Source organism: Canis lupus, chromosome 14 (assembly GCF_011100685.1).
Source record: "Canis lupus familiaris isolate Mischka breed German Shepherd chromosome 14, alternate assembly UU_Cfam_GSD_1.0, whole genome shotgun sequence".
Classification (NCBI taxonomy): domain Eukaryota; kingdom Metazoa; phylum Chordata; class Mammalia; order Carnivora; family Canidae; genus Canis; species Canis lupus.
In genome coordinates, this window is record NC_049235.1 from 23,035,104 (window position 1) to 23,058,137 (window position 23,034).

A 23,034-nucleotide genomic window follows, 5' to 3' on the forward strand; every position below is an offset into this window, starting at 1 on the left:
AGTCTCTAATTTGCTCTCCTTCCAAGATCACAGGCTCTGTTAGTTTTATATAGTCAAGCCTTCCCAATTCTTTATCCTTCGAAGAACAGATATTCCCTATCTTATACAAATAGTTCTGAGAAACAATAAAAGAGGGAAATTTACCCAATTTATTTCAAGAGGCTAGTAAAATGTTAAAGTCATATAATAATAGGACAAGTAAACAATATTGTAGAGCAGACTACCTATGAATGTAGATATAATGTAAGTTTCCAGTCAAATGGAGGAATAGGGACCAGATTCAACTTCCTCCCTGACACAGCTAAAAACCAGACAAAATATATAAAGCAATATCTTTCAAGACATTAGACATCACCTAATGAAGAATAATAATACCTGAGAATGAGGAAATAAGTTAGGTGAATACTATAATTTCCCCAGTTTGCTGCCTGGGTAAAGTTTCCAGGCCATGGTACAGGGAGAGAGAACCCAGAGAAAGTTCAGAAATATCTCTAATTTAAGGAGACAAAGGTAGGAGTCTAGGTAAGGCAGGTATCAAAAATTCACAGAATAAATTACCTGATGGAAAGAAGGTACACAGAAAGAACGATGAAGCTCTGATGAGTATCCCCCTCAAGTATTCAAGTAAATACTCTTCAGCACAGTGTGAAGAAACTAAACTACCCAACACCCAGAAAACAACCAACTTAAAGGATTAGAGAAAACTGGCAGCAGGCCAGAAATAGTGCCTGCTTCCAGTGGCAAAAAAGGAAATCTCACAATTATGAGGGCATAGATTAGAGTTTTTAAAAAAGGCCTTGCTTCAGTAGTCAAGATAAATGAATCCTAGCCTAAATGTTGCTTTAGTCCTATCTAAGAAAGCTTAAAAGCAAGATTAAGAGGTTCAAACTGTTTTTAAGGGTCTTAAAAGAATCCAGGAACAAAGATATGTATGGAAATACAAAGATGTATATAGGAACACAAAAATGTCTAGCCCCCCAAAAATGTAAAATTCACAAAGTTTAGCATCTATCCAAAACTAATCAGGAATTCAGAGAAACTGGGGTGGGGGGTGGGGGAGACTAAAGAAAATGGCACAGGTGATACAATAGTAGATAAGGACCCTAAAAGCTTTTGTATTGCATTCCATATTCCAGAAACCAAAGGAAAGTTGAGATACATTAAATAGAAACATGAAGTTATAGAAAGATACGATTTGAACTTCTAGAGTTGAAAACTGCAAAGTATGAGATAAACCATATGCTGGATAAAATTAAAAACAAATTAGACATCACAGCAGATTAATGAACTCAGAAACATAGCAATAAAAACTATCTAAAATGAAACAGAAAGAAAAGAGACTGAAAAGGAATGAGCAGAACTTCAATGAAACAGCCACATTTAAGTAATATGGGGTGTCCTGGGTAAAGGCAGAGAGCAGGAAATATTTCAAGAAACAATGGCTTACTATTTCCAAATTTGATGAAATCAGTAACTCACAGATCCAAGAAAATCAATGAACCCTGAACACAAGAAATATGAGGAAAACAAAAGTAAAGCACATTATAATGGCATGGCTCAAAACTAACGATACAGAAAAAAATCTCAAAGGTAGTCAGACAAAAGAGACATGTAGAAAAACAAATGTGTGGATTCTAGCAGATTTCTCATCAGAAACAATGAAAATGAGAAGTGAAACAACATCTTTTTTTTTTAAAGATTTTATTTTTATTTATTTATGAGAGAGAGAGAGAGAGAGGCAGAGACACAGGCAGAGGGAGAAGCAGGCTCCATGCTGGGAGCCCCTGACGCCGGACTCAATCCCGGGGCTCCAGGATCGGGCCCTGGGCCAAAGGCAGGCACTAAACCACTGAGCCACCCAGAAATCCCCCTCCAATGTACCTTTTTAACTAAAAAAATTAGAAGATCTTTATGGATAAAAGAACAAATATTTTCCTGAAAAATCAGTTTTACACTGTCGTTCAAAAGACTCAATATTTAATCTTCAGATTCAATGCAATCTCAATAGGATACCCCACTGGGATACTCTGTCAAATTTGACAAGTCAATCCTAAAAGGAATATGTTAGAATTAAGAGTAACCAGGAAAGAAGTTGAGAGCATTGTCCCTATTGATGATAAAACTTATTATAACTCTATCATAATCAAGACAGAGAATTAATAGCACTGAAAGATATAAATAGACAAATGGAGCAGAATAGAGAACTCAGGCACTGATCCTCACACATAGAGAAGCTCGATGTATAACAGATGTGGAATTATATACCAGTGCAGCAAAGATGGACTATTCACCAATCCATGTGAGGACATCTGGTTGTCCATCTCAGAAAAAAGAGATCACTCACTACCTTGCCCCATACACAAAAAGAAACTGTAAGTGGACTAAAGACCTAAATTTTACAAAGCAAAACACCAAATTTTAAGAAGAAAATATGAGTATCTTTAAGACTTTGGAGTCAAGAAATGTTTGTAAATAATATTCAAAAAGCTCAGACCATCAGAACTTACAACTTCTGTATAGTAAAAGGTACCCTAGGTAAAAAAGCAAAAATAAAAACAAAACAAAACAAAACAAACAAATGATAGCCCAGGGAATATCTGTAACCAAATTAACAAAGGATTAATATCCTAATACAAAAAACTTTGACAAGAAAGCAACACCAGGCTATTTGGGGTCTTTTCTGATTCCACACAAATCTTAAAATAATTTGTTCTAAAAAAAAAAAAAAAAAATGTTCTAACTCTCTGAAGAAAGTCCATGGTATTTTGATAGGGATTGCATTAAACGTGTAAATTGTCCTGGGGAACATTGACATTTTCACAATATTAATTCTGCCAATCCATGAGCATGGAATATTTTTCCATCTCTTTGTGTCTTCCTCAATTTCTTTCAGAAGTGTTCTATAGTTTTGAGGGTATAGATCCTTTACCTCTTTGGTTAGGTTTATTCCTAGGTATCTTATGCTTTTGGGTGCAATTGTAAATGGGATTGACTCCTTAATTTCTCTTTCTTCAGTCTCATTGTTAGTGTATAGAAATGCCACTGATTTCTGGGCATTGATTTTGTATCCTGCCACGCTACCAAATTGCTGTATGAGTTCTAGCAATCTTGGGGTGGAGGCTTTTGGGTTTTCTATGTAGAGTATCATGTCATCGGTGAAGAGGGAGAGTTTGACTTCTTCTTTGCCAATTTGAATGCCTTTAATGTCTTTTTGTTGTCTGATTGCTGAGGCTAGGACTTCCAGTACTATGTTGAACAGCAGTGGTGAGAGTGGACATCCCTGTCTTGTTCCTGATCTTAGGGGAAAGGCTCCCAGTGTTTCCCCATTGAGAATGATATTTGCTGTGGGCTTTTCGTAGATGGCTTTTAAGACGTTGAGGAATGTTCCCTCTATCCCTACACTCTGAAGAGTTTTGATCAGAAATGGATGCTGTATTTTGTCAAATGCTTTCTCTGCATCTAATGAGAGGATCATATGGTTCTTGGTTTTTCTCTTGCTGATATGATGAATCACATTGATTGTTTTACGGGTGTTGAACCAGCTTTGTGTCCCAGGGATAAATCCTACTTGGTCATGGTGGATAATTTTCTTAATGTATTGTTGGATCCTATTGGCCAGTATCTTGTGCATCACAATGCCAGATTTCAGGATGTACTACAAAGCTGTGGTCATCAAGACAGTGTGGTACTGGCACAAAAACAGACATATAGATCAATGGAACAGAATAGAGAACCCAGAAGTGGACCCTGAACTTTATGGTCAACTAATATTCGATAAAGGAGGAAAGACTATCCATTGGAAGAAAGGCAGTCTCTTCAATAAATGGTGCTGGGAAAATTGGACAGCCACATGCAGAAGAATGAAACTAGACCACTCTCTTTCACCATACACAAAGATAAACTCAAAATGGATGAAAGATCTAAATGTGAGACAAGATTCCATCAAAATCCTAGAGGAGAACACAGGCAACACCCTTTTTGAACTTGGCCACAGTAACTTCTTGCAAGATACATCCACGAAGGCAAAAGAAACAAAAGCAAAAATGAACTATTGGGACTTCATCAAGATAAGAAGCTTTTGCACAGCAAAGGATACAGTCAACAAAACTAAAAGACAACCTACAGAATAGGAGAAGATATTTGCAAATGACGTATCAGATAAAGGGCTAGTTTCCAAGATCTATAAAGAACTTATTAAACCCAACACCAAAGAAACAAACAATCCAATCACGAAATGGGCAAAAGACATGAAGAGAAATCTCACAGAGGAAGACATAGACATGGCCAACATGCACATGAGAAAATGCTCCACATCACTGGCCATCAGGGAAATACAAATCAAAACCACAATGAGATACCACCTCACACCAGTGAGAATGGGGAAAATTAACAAGGCAGAAAACCACAAATGTTGGAGAGGATGCGGAGAAAAGGGAACCCTCTTACACTGTTGGTGGGAATGTGAACTGGTGCAGCCACTCTGGAAAACTGTGTGGAGGTTCCTCAAAGAGTTAAAAATAGACCTGTCTACGACCTGTTGGGGATTTATCCCAAAGATACAGATGCAATGAAACACCGGGACACCTGCACCCCGATGTTTCTAGCAGCAATGGCCACAATAGCCAGACTGTGGAAGGAGCCTCGGTGTCCATCGAAAGATGAATGGATAAAGAAGATGTGGTTTATGTATACAATGGAATATTACTCAGCTATTAGAAATGACAAATACCCACCATTTGCTTCAACGTGGATGGAACTGGAAGGTATTATGCTGAGTGAAGTAAGTCAGTCGGAGAAGGACAAACATTATATGTTCTCATTCATTTGGGGAATATAAATAATAGTGAAAGGGAATATAAGGGAAGGGAGAAGAAATGTGTGGGAAATATCAGAAAGGGAGACAGAACGTAAAGACTGCTAACTCTGGGAAACGAACTAGGGGAGGTAGAAGGTAGAACTAGGGGTGAGAGTGAATGGGTGATGGGCACTGGGGGTTATTCTGTATGTTGGTAAATTGAACACCAATAAAAAATAAATTAAAAAAAAAAAGAAAAAGAAAGGAACACCAAACCTAAAAAAAGAATACCTAAAAGAATTCACAAAGGAAAAGAGCTGAAGATCCACTAAGTACCCAAAAACCGTTCAAATAGTTACCAGGGAATAGAAATTAAAACAATGAGCTATATCATATATGCTTCATATTGGCAAAAAGGTAGAGAAAGGAGCATTGTCACATATTGCTAGAAGGAGGGTGAATGGGCAGAGCCATTTTACCCATTGTTCATTTTGGACAGGATTTTCACAATATCAAAACTGAAAACTTGCCTATATTCTATGATCTTCCAGTTCTACTTACAGTATCTATCACCAACTAGTGAGAGAAACTTGTAGTCTAATTTACACCAAAGGAAACTTGTAGAATATTTATGGCAGCATTGTTGGCAAAGGCAAAAGAATGGGAAGCAATTTAAATGTCTATCGATAAGAAGATGGATAAATTTTAAATGAGGTATTTTTACACAATAGACTACCATAGAGCAATGAAAATGAATGGATGAAGGACATATAAAAACAAATAAGACATGAGGCTGAATATAAATATATGGCAGAATGATGCATCATATAAAGTTCAAGAACACACAAAAGGCATATGTGGTTTATGGATAAAAACATATGTAGGAAAATCATAAAAACTTTGAAAGAATGATAAATACCCAAGTCATGATAATAATTAAGTCCGGTGAGGAAGAGGAGGGTCATGGGATTCAGAAGCACAGGGAAAGTCCTCTAGCTATATATCTGTAATGCTTCTTCTGAAAAATAATAGCTATAATAAATATGGCAAAATGTCAACATTTGATAAAGCTGGGTTGTGGATTACATGGGTGGTCTCTGTATTACCCTCTACACTATTGAGTATGTTAGAAATATTTCATTTTCTAAAGTGAAAGAAGATTAAGATTGCACTTCTGATTAGTGGCAAAACTGGGATTCAGAGTCAGGTAGCCTAACTGTTGAGCCTTACTACCCTATGTTGCTTCTCTGAAATTGGCACATATATGACATAATGCGTGTACACACATATACATACACTACATATATGTATGGTGACATTTATGTCATACTCAGCACCTAGCATATTGCGTGGCACATGGAAACCATTCAACAAATGGCAGCTATTATTACTATTTATGTTAGTGACTGCTATTTACATTAGCACATTTTGTATCCTTTGTAATTATATATTTATGTATATGTAACATGTATATTCTTCTAGATCCACATCTTGCACATTCTAATACCCAAATACCTATAAGAATGATGACAATGTCAGCCACAACAATGATGGAGCTTAACCCTCAGGATGGCCGGCCAAATCCTGTGTGCCTTCAGGATTAGTTATAGAAATTGTGAAGGGTAAAGTAAGAATTCGTTCATGTACTCAACAGCATTTATTGAGATCTGCTTGTCCCCAGAACTGGAGATTCAGTAATAAGACAAAAAAGGAAACAAGGACCCTGCTGCAGTGCAGTAGCACTGTCCAATAGACATATAAAGCAAGCCATCTATGTAATTACAGCTTCTCTAGTTGTCACATTCGCAAAGTTAAAGGACACGGGTGAAAATAATCCTAGTAATGTATTTTACTTACCTTACTATGTCCGAAATTGTATCATTTCAATATCCAATCAATCTGCAAATGTACTAATGATACAGTTCACATTTTTGTGCTAAGCTCTGTAATCTAGTGTGTCTTTCACACTTAACACACACCTCACTTTATACTCTCATTCCCAGCATTCAATAACCACATGTGGCTGGTGGCTGCGGTGTGGGGCACTACATTCCTTTGAGTGATTAGTAAGATGAAAAGTAATTCAGAAAACATGCCAGTTGAGGGGAGTGGTAAGAGCAAAGGAAACAGCATGCTGGGATATAAAATAACTGGGTAAAAGGAGTAGGAGAGACATGCTTTAGGTTTCAGGACCAAATTTCTGAGGGAGTAGCTTTTGAGTTGAGATCTGAGACATGAGCCAGCCACAAAACAAGACAAGGGAAATACCCTTTGCTGAAATCTTACTATGTTATGTGCTCTGTTTATAATCTGGCAGGCAAGAATATTCTTAAAGAATTACACTGTGCCATCGCTTCTTGGCCTCTTGGCTAAGATCATGTGAAGAATCACACTATGCCAAAAGAGGGCCTCCGATGCTAATAAATATACAAATAAAAACCAGATAGCAGTCATTAAAATAAACTAAGATTTTTGGTTCTTCTTAAAATGTAAGAGTTGCACTGAGCATAAGACCCCTTCCTGAATAAATATTCTCCTCTGATGAAATAACAGATGACACATGCAGATCTGTGTTGCATTTGGACATAAATGAAACTCCACATAATACGACATAAATTATCTAAACGCTTCTGATCACTATGGGCAGCTCACCTTTGGGCCTTGTACTCCAACTCCTACTGGCCCTCTAGGACCCGTAGCTCCTGTCTGGCCTACTTCACCCTAGTGAGGAAAGAGTATTAGAAGAGTATGTGACTATAGTAGCAATATAAAAATAATATATTCCTGCCTTTAGAGCTAGGAGCTTTCTTGTATCAACAAAATAAGATCAAACTGAGCTTTGTATGCTGGATTCACATTATGTGTGCAAATATATATATATATATATATATATATATAGTAAATAGATATTAATTATATTGTCAATATTAACACTCACAATACATTTTAACATAAAACATGAAAATATATTTTAATATATATTGATTCTATTATTTTAATATATGTTTATATATAATTCAAATGCATATATTTGCCTAAAATCCCTTCAGGTGGATGGAGTTTTACCAAATTTGGAATGTATAATGGACTTGCTTAAAATACAGGCTAGGTGGCATACGCAAAAGGTGGCACCTGGAAGATGGACAGTTATACCCCACAGCAATGGAAATTGACACATGAGAAGCCAAAATGACTGTGAGTCCAGAGCAATTATCATAAGCAGAGAGAAAACCTGAGCTTCTAATAAGGAACCCACAGCAAAAAGCTCAAGGACAGTAACTTTATTCTATCACATGGCAATCTCTAAGGAGTATACTGGAAGGTGGGTACTCTCAAAGAAGTATTTATTTAACAATGATTAGTGATCATTTGGAGCAACGTTAAGGACAGCGAGTTAAATAAGAAGTGCCATGCCTCTCCCTAAGGGATAAAAATAATAGTTTTAATTTAGGACATAAAATGATTCCCACGTTCATAGATTTTTTTCCTTATCTCTGACTCTGTATCTTTAATTAAATGTGTCAGGAGTTAGGCCTACTGTGGCAGTGCTGGTGAGAATGGATTAGCCAGTCCACAGGTAGCCTGCTTGATCTGCTAGAATGGGATCTTTTGAGAAAAGGTAATAAAGAAAACAATAAACTAAGATTGCATAAATAAATGCTTCTAAATGTATAAAGATTACATACATTATCCAAACCATCAGGAATTACAGTAACATTTTGCATTAAGTAGAAGTCTGATTTTAAGTTCCTTTCATCTGCTGCTTTCCCAATGCACTGGCTACTGACCAGGAAACAGCAATTAGACATAGGTATGTTAAACTCTGCTCTCAGTTAGAAAATACCTTAGAACCAGGTAGGCCTTGTCCTGGAGGCCCTTGTGGACCAGGTGGACCCATAGGACCTTGGATTCCCTTTAAAATAAAACATTTTTAAAAAGTGTTAGTGAAATTAAGAAATTTGCATAAAAGTGGTTTCATACCCTCTAAAGTGAAAATTTCATTAACAACCCATAATACATTACTGGTAGTATTTGTTGAATGGCATGGTAGAGGCTGCCAGTTGAACCATAATATGCATTATCCCCTTTTTCCATACTAAGAGAATTTTAGCTGACCTGCATGGCTGCCAAGAATAACAACCATGATTCTCAATCCCTGTTGCATCCAGGTGTTGCCAGATGGACTGGATGCTGACCAACGGGATACAAATGGAAGTGATGTGTGCAACTGCTGATTCACAATAAGGGAAGAGGTATGCATTTCCCTTCCCTAATCCCCTTTCACAGGGGCTGAATTGAAGACACAGTGGCTATCCTGGACCATGTGGATGAGGAAAGCACCCTTGGAAGGGCAGACTCACAAGAATGAAGACTGAACTTCTGAAGACCCTAATGAACAGAGCTACCACACCAGCTTGGAGTTTCAAACAAGAGAAATAAAATTCCTTCTTGTTAACCTATTTCACATTTCAGTCACATGCAGGTGAACCTGTATTCTAGCTGTTTCAATCAAAATATAACAGGATGTTAAATTGAAGTTTTGACCTTAGGCTCTTAAGAAGTAGTAGTCGATAGACACCAAAATGAAGAATGTTCAAACACTAGATTCTCACTCACCTTGTGGGTATAAAAAGGGGAAGGAGATAGGATTAATTAGTTCTTCTCTGGAGAAAGTAATCTTATAAAGTGTTTTCTCTGAAGAAAATGAGAGGGGTTTGAGTTGCTTCTCTCTTTACCACTTCTAGAAAGAGAGCTTCAGTGAAACCACTTATTGACGTGGAGTTTTGCTTTGGTGACACAAGGGACCTATGTCTGACTCCTATCTGGGAAAGCTAAAATGGACTGTAATGGTTAAGAGAAAGCTAGGGTTGGATCCCATCTATCCCATCTATCCAGAGTTTGATAGCACAAAGGTCACACAAGTTTTTTCTGTGGATCAGATGTACTCTAGGTGAGAGATAGGGTTGGCCTGGAATCGTTTTGAATCCTGTCCCATAGGACCTGGAGGAGCAGTGGAATCTCAACAGAGAGAATCAGTATAGAACAAACCCCCAGAAAAGCAGAAGCTGATGATGAGAAACAGCTAGAGGAAGAGAGTCCTTCATCCATGTTCTGAGAGTGGCAGTCACAGGGGCAAGGCAGGAGCCCCACAATGAAGCTCAGTGTCAAGCAATTAGCAAGACCAGAGGATCCAAAGCCATGTGACAATAGACCATCCAAGAAAGAACCTGTGTCCTCCCCTCTACCCTCATCCTTGATTCAGCCTGGGAGGGATAAGAAGCATGTTTCTTCTCACAGATCATAGGTTTTCTCTATAGCTCATATCAGATAAATGAAGATTAAAAGGAAAATTAATATACTGACTGAATAATTTTTATTACTCAATTAAAACTGTGATTTACAACCTAGAGGTGACACTATGACTTGTTATTACCTAAAAGTAATATGAAAAGTTTGTAGCTCATTGATAATTTCTTCCTGCAGTAAGAAAAAGAAAAAACTTTCCTCACCAAAAAATATTTAAACAGTTGATGAAGAAAAACTAAAATTTTGTTTTGCTTACACCCCACAAGTTATGATTGTGTAAATAATGGCTACAGATACATGATTTTTTTATTTTAAGTAGTATCCCCTTTTCTCCAGCTGGATGACACAACTGCTTGTTTGTCTTTTAACTATAAATATCATTTTCTCTGGTTAATGAAGATGAAGCAGTCTAAACAGTTTAAGAAAGCTAAGGTTATTATGAGAAGGATGCAAAAGGACTCTTCTAGAATAATCTACAAGTTGGATGATATGTGACAAGGAACTAGAAAATTCAAAAAGATCCACCATATATGTTTGCACATGTGTAAATGTGGTTATTTGGTATTTTCACTCCAATTTATGACAGTTAATGTGGACAAGCCTCCAAACATTTCATGAAAATCTGCAGGTCACTTGAGAAGTATTATCAACATGTTCCTGAAACCAGGAGTTCTCCCAAAAACAGATGATTGGGGAAATTCATTTCTGTAAGAGAATTAGGAAGATGTAATAATAACAGTAATTCAGTGGGTAAACATGTTAAATTAAGGAGAAGAAAAATGAACAACTGTATAAATAGAGGTTACATTTAAGTAGGCTTTAAATCATTTGTCTTAAAAGAGCAATCAAATTCCTTTCTTGTTCAAAGCAGTTTACAAATAACACATTCTATTCAGTCTCCTATGCAGAGTCAGCTCCGTATGGACATCTACCTTAAAAGTTCTTTCTCTTGAAAATTTTGAGAGAAAGGGGTGAGGAGACAAAAGAAGTCAAAGAGATTTTCTTTTAAGCTAAAGAACAACAATCCCCACCAAGAACCAGCATTAAAGGCAACAGGAAGTTGCTGGTGGGAGGTCCAGAACTCACGGGCCATTTGGAAAGATTTGGCTTTCTTTGAACCTCATTTTTTAGCACCAGGACCACAACACCCAGAACTAGGACTGTCCAGCCCCTTCCAGGATCAGAATGTAAGCCTGGCTGAAACCAGCAAATAAACTACAAAGTTTGAGACTGCCCAGTGCTGTAGTCAAACCATAGTTCTGGTGTAATCAAAATATCCAGCTCTTAATTATTATCTAAACACTTATATACAGACTTATCTTTGCTTTTCCTGCATCTTAATCCTCCTAATGTATTACACTAGGATCGCTATCAAGAGAAAGGAAATGGGAAAAGGAGTAATATCCAACTTTGCTGTTGCTTGGATTAACAACAACAAAATACTAATTAATTTCAAGACGTGGGGGTGGGGGGCACCTGGGTGGCTCAGTCACTTAAGCATCTACCTTCAGCTTAGGTCATTATCTCAGGGTCCTAGGATAGAGCCCTATATCAAGTTCCCTGTTCAGCAGAGAGCCTACTTCTGCCTTTTACTCTCCCTCTGTACTCTCCTTCTGTCTCTCAAATAAATCAATAAAATCTTTAAAAAAAATAATAATTTCCAGATGGTTAGAAATAAATTCTAATGTCAACAATGAGATTTGGAATTCTTTCTTTTTTTATTCTCTTTTCCCACTCTCCTAGATAAGGGAAGCACTATTCTTTCTCTAGGCAACAGAATAATTCAAACCTTAATCATAAATCTTAAACCGATTGGCTACTTTCTATGCAGGAGGACAGTTAGCATAAAGTTGGATTTGTTCATCACTTTGATTAAATGAGATTCTATAGGTAGATAGTGCTATTACATTATCTTTATATTATTTAAATCTAATAAAATTACCCAGCTTTTCCAAAAGTTATGGTCAGAAGATTTTGGAAGCAGTTAAGCCACGAATGTGGACATCTTCAGAGAGCTTTCCTTCCTTCTGACCAAGAGAAGCCAAATGTCATTTATAAACCCAGTCTGTAGGGGCACCTGCATGGCTCAGTGGTTGAGTGCTTTTGGTTCAGGTCATGATCCCAGGGTCCTGGGATTGAGTCCCACATCAGGCTCCATTTGCCTAAGTCTACCTCTGCCTATGTTTCTGCCTCTCTCTCTGAGTCCCTCATGAACAAACAAACAAACAAACAAACAAACCCAATTTGTGATTTGCTTCTATTCAGGAATGGTGCTCTTTAATTTAAATGGTTATCTCTGGTTCTGGTGCTTGTTTTAAGTTCAACACTTTTTTTAGATTGGTACAAGGCTCAGAGGTGGGAAATACTACTCTACTAGCATTGGGAGAGAGTGAGATTTAATCATTCATAAAGCCTCAAGGGGAAAACAAGCACACCAACTGATAAATAAACCAATGCTCCTAAGGAAAACTAAAAATATAAAATCACTCTGAAACTCTTATCTTGTTAACTAGGCATTAATGGTAAAACTCATAGCTCCAAGAAACACACATGTTAATTTTTTTTAATCTTTGGAAGTTCTAAAAAGTAAAATCTCACAGAACCATCTTTTCTTTCCCCACATTCACTTTTGGCTGTATATTCCATTACTCTTTGACTATCAATTATACTCATAGGTGTTTGCAGAACTGGCTTTCAACAAACACCAGTATTGGGCCAGAATGTTCTGTACAGAAGGGAAAGAGAAAGCTTTGATTACCTGTTCCCCTTGACTCCCAATTCCAGGGACACCCATTGGGCCTTGGGGTCCCACAGGTCCCAAATCTCCCTGTATAGAAAATAAGACAGAAATGTAACCGTAAACCTCATTCTTTCATACTTTGCTAATCTTGAATTGTGCTGAAATGAAATCTAGCTATGCCATAAAAGGGTTCAACATAAAAAGTTAGAAAACTCTCTTTCTTTTAAACAGTGTATAGTCAAGTTTGCCAAAGTAGTGAATGATATTTTCACTACGTAGTCTAAACTGGTATTTGCACCAGTTTATATTTACCAATCATTTTTCTCACAAGGACCAAAAGTGCCTAAATGGGTATTATAATGACACAAACACTTCCTGTTAGGATCATAACAGAAATATTTAGAAGACTAATATTCATAGGGTACAAGAAAATCAGGATTTTTCTAAATTTTCTAAATACCTTTTCCCTCCACATCTTGCTAAAATACATTTTAAAAATTGAGAAATTATTTAAGGTAAATGCAACAAAATTAAAGAATCACACCTTTTCCTTCCTTGAAATAAATTTGAAAAACAAATTATCAGTAAGAAGAACACTATCAATCATTCATTCTTTGTGTCTTTCAACAAATACTTGTGTGCCAGGGATTGTTCCAAACACTGGGGAAGCAACAGTGACCTAAACAGCCAAAAATCTCTGTTTTCACAGAGCTTACATTTTAGTAGGGAAAACAGAAGATAGTAAACAAAATAAATAAGATAAAATAAATATTATGTTGAATAAGGGTAAGTGCTAAGGAGAAAAATAAATTAGGGAAGGAAGAGACAGCTATAGTTTTGTGTAAGGTGTCCAGGGATGGCCTCACTAATGAAAGGGAATGAACCAGGTAGAAATAGAAGAAAAAGCATTCCAGGCAGAGCAAACATCCAATACAAGGATGATGCCTAGCACATCCCAGAACAGCAAGGACACAATGAGACGCATATATTTTTTATTTTATATTTTTTATTTTTAGAAGAAAACTCTATGCCCAATGTGGGCCTTGAGCTCACAATCCTGAGATTAAGAGTCACATGCTCTACCAACGGAGCTAGCCAGATGCCTTAGACATTTAAATGTCAATTGTATTTAGGCTACATTAGGATCCATGAACTTGTTCGTAAACAGCTGGAGACTAAACATTATTCTTAAGGGCCATACTGAGGTCTCTGTCATAACTAATTAACGCTGCTTTGGTAGTGAAGAAGCAGCCACAGACAGTACTTAACTGAACAGATGTGCCTATTTTCTAAAAACACTTTATAACAGCCAGCCCCATAGTTTGCCAATGCCTGGGATAAATAAATGTTTTTTGAACAAAACTATATCACTAGATCATAGTTCATATAATATCATGGGGTGCCTGGGTGGTATCCAACTCTTGATCACAGTGTTGTGAGTTCAAGCCCCACATTGGGCTCTACGCTGGGTGTGGAACCTGTTTAAATAAATAAATAAAGTATCCTTATCTTGTCATTAAGACATGCCCTAGAATATGCTTCTTAGTATTTTACTTTTTGTCAACCCCCAGTCTAAATAAATATCTAAGAAGGAAAAATGTAATGGACTCAAGTTCTAGTTTAAAGCTGGATTATTCTGATACAAAATTTGATTGCTTGTCATTTGGCAGACACTGGGCTAAATGTTTTTGATGCATTATCTCACTTAATCCTCATAAGTACTCTCTAAAGGTAGGCATCCCTATTTTCCAGATGAGATTAAGTAACTTGCCTCAGTCACACAACTGTTTGATGACAGAGGCAAGATTCAAATTCACTCTCTCTCTGACTCCAGAACCCAACTCATAACCACTATTCTGCAAATATTCAATGAATGCATAAGAAGGATCCTCTTATGTGCATTATTATTTACATTTAATATCTGTATCAAAACTACTTCCTTGTGTTTTACCCATTACATATTTTGAGAGTCCTTATCATAGAGGTGTTTATCTTATCACTTGAATTACAGACACCAAAGTACTTGAATCTAGTATTATATATAAAAGAATAGGAAAGGAAGAAAGAGGGAAGAGAAAGATAAGATGGTATTGATTTAGTAAGGCAGTAGTAGCAGATGAAAGCCTCATAATTACTATGTGATACTGTCTGATATTTCAATGTATTTTCTTTGTATGAGCTCCAGATGTAAAAACAAATATCATGATAACAACACCTGAAAAAGTTAATTTACTGAACTTATAAAACAATAGAACTGGTGTGCTCAGTTCTTACTGCTCCAAAGGAAAAAAAAAAAAACAAAACTTACATATTGTTAGGGTATTTTGGAGCTGGAGCTGAACTATTTGAAACAAGAATTATATTGTAACTAAAATTTGCATAACTCACTATTTACCAGTATCTCTGCTATTTAAAAACAGAGACCTAGACGAGACAGCTATCAGTAAATAAAAGAAATAAGTAATTCAAAATTGAAACACAACACCTAAGATAATAATGAATATAAATTATTATTCTAATATATAATGTGATGATATGCTTATAGTTTAACATATAACTGACTCCAAATTGATATTAGGTCTCTGTTTTTTGCACATTTCTTATATCCTCTCCCCTTCTGGCAGCTTTTCCTTCCCACTGGTCTGTAAGACCTTATCAGCCTCCATAGCTCCTATTACCAGACTCACCACACTTCTAATCTGGGTATAATCTGCAGTTATTTTAAAGAAAACAAGTAACTAATGAGAAAGAGAAAAGCAATGACAGATAGGCCATGGTATTAAACATAAACAATTTTAGAGAATACTGTCAGATATGGCCATTCAATGTAATGAACTAAGATAAAAGGAAGTCTGCTCCATAGTCATGTCTGAGCACAGACAAAAACAACAACATCCAAATCACCCATCCCCAGCAAAATGATCACACATCCCCCTATACTAGCTGAAATGAATGACTGCTACTCTTTTACCAATTAAAGCTAAGCCTGACTCCATTTTTCCCACCTCCTAGATAAGATGCATTAAGATAGCCAGTTTTAAAATTACCTCACTTCCTAACAGCATTCAATCCAAAATCAACTCCTACTTTCTTAGATACTTCCCAAAATCGCCTAACACAAGCCCAAATCCTATAAAAAATCTTTAATCTTCTTACTGAATATCGATGAGTTCCCCATGGTATGTGGCCTCCCTCACTGCACTGAATCTATAAACCTAAGTTTGTTCAACTATATGTGGATCCCTCTTGGTCCTTGTTAGAGGGCATCAATGCTAGTTTGCTTAAATAAGTTCTCTTATTTTAGTTCTATTTTAAAGTAATAGTATTTGAGTGAGCACATAAGGATGGACATGCACTTTCTATAATGGGGTCAAGTCAATACATTTTAAAAAACTATTTTCTTTAATAAGAAGAGGTCTGTTTTGCTAATGTTTGGTTTCAAAGCCGCTTAGCTGAAGATAGTTTTACTGGAAGTCAAAACCCAAATAAACGAGACATTAGTATAAATACACATGATAGGATATCTCAAATCATAATTCATCTTACATAATAATATACCTTGCATATACTTGATTTATAATTAACTGGATACCTGTATGATACGGTCGTCAGGTTGAACACAGTTCATAAATCTACATGCATAAAGAACAGTGAACAAAATACTTTATTGGCATCTTTCCTATTGTATACCCTATATGCAGTACCTTGTCCCCTTTGATTGACAGGCCTTGTAATCCTTGCGGGCCAATTGGTCCTTCAGAGCCTTTTTCACCCTGAAAATATATGGGAGAAATATTAGTATATTAATAAAAATCGGGATTTAAAAACAGTTGAAGCATTCAAAGCATCAGATTCACTACTCACTACAAATGGGTAATTCTAGCTGACCCAGAGATTTGTAACTTGCAACAAAATATAATTAGTTTTATGACTCTTAGATAGGAAGAACTCTGTCCAAACAGAACATGTACACAGCATCACTAAAGTTGGAGAAAAGCTCCATTCCTGATATAATCAGATATACCTGGAAATGGAGGACCTATCTAATCATGCAGTACAACAAACAATCAATCCTCCATTTCCTTAACACTGCGCAACTAGATCCATCACACAATGAAAATTCATCTTTTGTATTAGTATATGAATACTTGCTAGTATTGAATTACTTATTAAACATTTTATAATCATAATTTATAAACATTCACTGAAAATTTAGTTTTAGACCAAGTCATAGAAAATATTCTTGAGGTAATGTCTGGGTAGTCAGCGGTTGAATGTCTGCCTTTGGCTCAGGGCACAATCCCAGGGTCCTGGGATCCAGTCCCACCTTGGGCTTCCTGCAGGGAGCCTGCTTCTCCCTCTGCCTATGTCTCTGCCTCTCCCTCTATCTGTGTCTCTCATGAATAAATAAATAAAATCTTAAAAAAGAAGAAAAGAAAATCTTCTTGAAGGTACTTTAAGTCACATGACCTATATAGATAGCTCTGGTCGTAATGTAATTTACGTATGTAATGAAGTCATACGTCTTGTGAATTTGTGTGAAAAATAAACCATATGATCAATTAGAAATAGCATTCATGGGCAGCCTGGGTGGCTCAGCGGTTTAGCGCGGCCTTTGGCCCATGGCATGATCCTGGGGTCCCCGGATCGAGGCCCATGTCGGGCTCCCTGCATGGAGCCTGCTTCTCCCTCTGCCTGTGTCTCTGCCTCTCTCTCTGTGTTTCTCATGAATAAACAAGTAAACTCTTTATTTAAAAAAAAAAAAAAAAGAAATAGCATTCATTTCATGAGTTTTTTTAACCCAGAGTAAAATCAAAGAACACGTGCAAGAAACCTAAGAAACAGGAAAATATACCTTTAAGTCCCTCCTTATTTATAATTTATTCACTTTACCTCTACATCATCACAAACTAACCCCAAGTAGCTCATATAGAAAACTCCCATTGGCCCTGCTGGTTGGGGGATGAAGTATTCTGATTAACGGGCTTTTCTGAAATCTACCACAGAATAAAATTACATAAGATGACCCTAAAATAACCCTGAATATAATGTATTCTTTCTGTGAAGAGATACAGGGTGATGCAGTGCTGTGAGTTGTTATGAATAAAAGTATATTATTATAACATACAGTTGAACCTGTCACTAAGACCCGCCCTGCAGCCTGCTTTTTAATATTTCCCTTATTCATTTCTCATTTACTTATGTATCTTAAAAACCCCCACAGACTCTCAAGAGAAATAACCCTGGCTATTTGAATTTCCCAGGTTGTTTGGACTATTTATAAACAGAAATTGAGTATATGCCAAAAAATTCAAGAAATTATGTATTTTAAAAATTTCTAAAATGTAGCACTAAACTGCTGGTCTGTCTTCTGATAGTGATACTCTGGTTAGGTTAGGTCTTTAGTAATGTCCCCTTTATCTTACAAATGATTTCCATTGATTATGCCAAAATAAGTTTATGAGTTAATGAGGGCCTCTTAAAGTTCAACTCAGCAGTCACTCACTACTTAGTAAGAATTAGGTTGTAACGAATTGATTTTTTTTCTCTAGTTGAAATTTAGGTTACTCACAGACAATAGAATTTTGATTCTGGTGGAGGAGGCTAAGAAGGAGATGATATTTTATAGCAAGAGGCTGGGATGAGAAGGCCAGATCTTGGTGACCTTACCAAATAGCTGAAATGGAAGTTCTTAGATACTTAGAAAACAGCATCTGCTTCTCTGGGTGGTATGTGTATGCATGCATGTGTGTTTGGGGGAAATAATTTAGAAAAGAAGGAAAAAGGACCCTGAAAATGTATTCTTGCTTACTATGAAATTTTGTTGATGCTGCACAAAGTTGGAAAATCATTTTCTGTGTGGCCTTTGGTAGATGGTGGATAAACAGCCTAGACTAGGGGTCAGCAAACTATAGCCCATTGGCTAAACCTGGCCCCCTGCTTGTTTTTATGTAAATAAAGCTTTATTGGAATACAGCCACACTCACTCACTTATACTTAGTTGATGACTGCTTTCATACTACACCAGCGAGGTTAAATCATTGTGACAGATACCATACTGCTCACACAGCCTAAAATATTTATTTTCTGGCCCTTTACAGAAAAAGCTTGCCAACCCGTGATCCAGAGGAACTGGAGCACCAAGAATTATACATGGGAGCAGTAGAAACATTTAAAATCTCAATTGCCAGGTAAAAGATACATTTTTCATAGCATTTTACTCCTTATGATAACAAGGTAATTCTAGTTCTGTCCTCCTACACATATTTTCTTTTTTTTTTAAATAATAAATCTATTTTTTATTGGTGTTCAATTTGCCAACATACAGAATAACACCCAGTGCTCATCCCATCAAGTGCCCCCCTCAGTGCCCACCACCCAGTCACCCCCACCCCCCGCCCTCCTCCCCTTCCATCATATTTTCTTTCTTATTATACTAATGACAATATGATTACACATTGGTTTATTAGTTTCTTATCTATGTTTCACAAAACAAAGCTGTAAGTAAAGTTCTGTGGAAGCTATGCTCAATAACTTTTGGGCATAAAGATCCTTTTTATCACTTTGCTTGAATGACTACAAACTATGAGAGTTTTCTCATTTCACATGCAATAATTCTATCAAGTAAAATCTGTTAATTAGTTACTTATAATTGCAAATTTCACTACAGTTTCATGTCAAGGGAAAATTTACATATTGCTTCCTTTAGGTAGGGTTGAAGATGGTCAGGAAAATATCTTCGACTTCTGATCATGGCTAGGACACATTTTTTAAAGTTGTAAATCATGACCATGCAAGGCAAAGCACTTTTTTCATAGCCCAGAATGTATTGTTACCTTTGGCCCTGGAAATCCTTCTCCTGGTAAGCCCCTCTCTCCTGGTGCTCCCTCAGGACCACGGGGACCCTGTTGAGGAGAAGAGAGGATGAGGAGCAGGAAATGAGCAGGAAAGAGAGAGTGGGAGGGGTGGAGAGAGAAGGGAGAAGGAAGGAAGAAATGGTCATATCTTGATTCACACGGGCATGCGGCGGTGGGACTCCTTCTAGCAAACTCTATACTGATCAGTAGAATCATAGAGTTGTGAAGAATAATATTCCCTTTGTATTACTCATTCCAGTTGATTGGTAGAAGATGTTCTATCCCAGTGTCCTCAAATTAGGGGAAAACGGAAATTAAGTGATGATTCAGAATAAGGATTAGGAAATAAATCCTATGAGGAAAGTCTAAAAATCTAGGACTCCATGGTCTGGAGAAAGTTGCGGAGTGATTACACAACTGAAAAATATTGGGGGGAAAAAAAGAAAGAAAAATATCAGGAGACCTCTGTGAAGAAATCACGGCACAGCTGCTTTAAAACATTGAATTCTGTTTACACATGTTTTAATTTCTATCCTGATACATTTGGATTCAAACTTGTATTTTTTCAAGGACTGCTGGAATCCACTGGAGATTTATGTGCAAATAGGAATCTCAATAGCATCTTTCAGGGGAAGCATGGTTTTTGATCTCAGTGATTCAAATTAAGAAGTCCAGGTAGCTTTTGCTCAGAAAGGCACTTGGGAAATCAGGTGAAGATTTCTCATAGAAGGAAAGAAAAACAACACAGTTTCAAGCTTTGAAGTGGACTGGCTTGAAACACACTAATTGAAAAATAAAAGACAACAGCAAGATACTCACTTGAAGTTGGAATTTTAAAAAGGCAACAAATTTTCCCTGTCTTTATTCTTGGCCAGAAGGCAACAAAGCAGAAAAGAAACTAACAAGAATCTTAGAAGCACAAACTGAAGCTTTTCCCCTAATAGATCTAAAAAGATAATTAGGGCTTGCTTGGCAGGGAAGTGAACCTAAGATAGAATAAAGTCTACTGAGTTGCCCAGAAACTCCAAAGCCAGCACACTGCAGACACTGAACCATCTGGGTGCTCCGAATGCAATAAGCCAGAGTAATTTGAGAGGCACTGTCTCCTGAAGCCTGGTAGCAGAAGTAGGAGGCAGCATTTGCTAATCAGTGACTAGAGAGTTGTAAACAAGAAAACCAACTGTACCCCGTGTTTAATTTTTTTGCCTTTCCCTGATATTATATATTTTAAAAGACATCCTCCTTCAGAATTTATGCATCACCAATTTCGTAAAGACTTTAATTAAAGGAAAAAGCTAACATTTAATTCAATTTAAATTGCTCTGCTTATGGGAAACCTAACTTTTAACAACCTGAGACCTTAATCAAAGCACTAATATCCATGACAGCTCACTCTAATGCTAGAGCAATTAACTAGGGGAAAAAATAAATATAAGCATGAAAACTAGATTGCAAACTAAAAAGGCAAGTGCCTAGCTAACATCACGTAATTTAACAACAACAACAAAAATTCAACAAATTATTCCTCTTTCCCAATGATGGAAACAAATGAAAATAGCACAATTTACATTAAATGCAAAGAAGTCTTTTTCCAGCTCACTCAAATTTTTCCCATTCATTCAGCAAATACTGACCTAGTGGGTGCAAGGCACTGTGCTAAATTCTGGGAATAGCAGACAGACCTGCCCCCTTGTCTCATAGAGCTTACAGTCTTTCACAATAATTGAAGGCATATTATGGTGTCATCCAGATGGAGGTTCAAGTCCTAGCTCTGCTGTGTGTTAGCAGTGTGATCTTCAACAAAGATTTTAATCTCTCTAAAGTTCAGCATCCTTATCATAATGGTGATAGCAACAGTATGTACCTACATCAACTATAGGTATTACTCTAAGGGTTAGGACAGAGACACTTAAAGCTCTCATATACTGAGCACTCAATAAATGTTGGCTATCACTATCAAAATTATTTTACTTGAATCTTGTGATTATGAAGAATATCCTTTCGTGGCATATTTAGGAATAAAGTAGCCTCAAGCAAATGGTTTACAGTAGGCAATATGGAGAGAGGACTGCTGCACAGCATAAGCACTGAACCCTCCTTCCATTCCTGCATTTCTAGAGTATACCAGCCAAGGTGAGAGTGATGGCTTTGAGGAGCCATGTGTTCCAATCTGCTGAGAACAGAGGACAAATACTCATGAGTAGTCACTTAAAGGAATTTTAAAAAGCAGTGATCTAAGGTTTAATTACTATAAACTGTTGGAGTAATATCCCACATCATCAGTACATTCTCCTATTTTCCAGCTTAACAGAATGGAAGATGAGTTCTTGGTTAAGAGAAAGAGCAGGTACTTTGGTTAGATGAACTGCACTTTATTATGACAGTACTCATGGATTATTTTTAAAAGACAGAAATACCTCTATAAAAAACTCACAGTGTCCTTTTCAAAAGCCATGAGGACCAATTATAATTATGGCACACTTATCTGACTTCTCATGAATGCCACTAATAAAAAAATAATGGAGGAATCTAATTATCAGTTAACATAGTCTGGGGATCCCTGGGTGGCGCAGCGGTTTGGCGCCTGCCTTTGGCCCAGGGCGCGATCCTGGAGACCTGGGATCGAATCCCACATCGGGCTCCCGGTGCATGGAGCCTGCTTCTCCCTCTGCCTGTGTCTCTGCCTCTCTCTCTCTCTGTGACTACCATAAATAAATAAAAATTGAAAAAAAAAAAAAAAAAAATTTAAAAAAAAAAAAAAAACATAGTCTGACCAGTGACATGCTTTATTTGAGACATTAATGAAATAAAATGTGATTATCCATTATCTTATATTTTTCTTTATGATCTCACTAGTGTGGATAGTCAATAAAAGTGGTTTTAACATACATTGCAAGCATTAAAAATAAATATGCTAAATAATAATAAAAATTGCCCATAGTATTCAAACAGTACCATGTAATTTTTTAACCTCACAGCATTTATAGTTGTACATCAGGAAGTATTTTTTTACTAATAGTGCTCTGAATATACTTGTACAAAAAAGTAAAAACCCAAAATCACTTGAAATCATTTAGACAAAGAAACAAACAAAAAGGACCTTTGCAGAATTTTTCAGTCCCAAAGTAAGTCTCTATGTTACTTCTAAATAATTCAAAAACTCACAATGTTGGGTTTTTATTATGATATTTTGGTGCAAAACATTTTCATACATTGTGATCTGCCCCACCTTTGTTATGATTTCAGTTCCCAATTAAACCACAGACTTCATAGTGTTACTCTAACTTGTATAATTGTGGCTTAGAAAGCAAACAAACAAGAACTTCATATCCTGG

At 36.7% G+C, this 23,034-nt stretch overlaps 1 protein-coding gene and 1 long non-coding RNA gene across 5 annotated transcripts in view; one reads left to right on the forward strand and one right to left on the reverse strand.

Moving 5' to 3' along the window:
• The window catches only part of LOC119866411, a 171,297-nt gene that overhangs the window by 111,138 nt on the left and 37,125 nt on the right, over positions 1 to 23,034 (forward strand). For 2 of the 3 annotated variants that reach the window (XR_005369437.1, XR_005369439.1), the window contains exons 2-3: positions 8,965 to 9,048; positions 18,944 to 19,033. This is a non-coding gene — a long non-coding RNA (uncharacterized LOC119866411). Of the gene's footprint in view, positions 1 to 4,730; positions 4,781 to 7,845; positions 8,118 to 8,964; positions 9,049 to 18,943; positions 19,034 to 23,034 lie in introns of those variants that run through there. The other variant, XR_005369438.1, reaches the window with a different exon arrangement.
• Positions 1 to 23,034, reverse strand: part of COL28A1 (collagen type XXVIII alpha 1 chain) — a 162,129-nt gene that overhangs the window by 86,672 nt on the left and 52,423 nt on the right. For both annotated transcript variants that reach the window (XM_038556895.1, XM_038556896.1), the window contains 5 exons: positions 19,679 to 19,747; positions 16,547 to 16,615; positions 12,861 to 12,929; positions 8,640 to 8,708; positions 7,448 to 7,516 (listed from right to left, as the gene is read on the reverse strand). In XM_038556895.1, the coding sequence (XP_038412823.1) occupies positions 7,448 to 7,516; positions 8,640 to 8,708; positions 12,861 to 12,929; positions 16,547 to 16,615; positions 19,679 to 19,747 (345 nt within the window). The remainder of the gene's footprint in view (positions 1 to 7,447; positions 7,517 to 8,639; positions 8,709 to 12,860; positions 12,930 to 16,546; positions 16,616 to 19,678; positions 19,748 to 23,034) is intronic.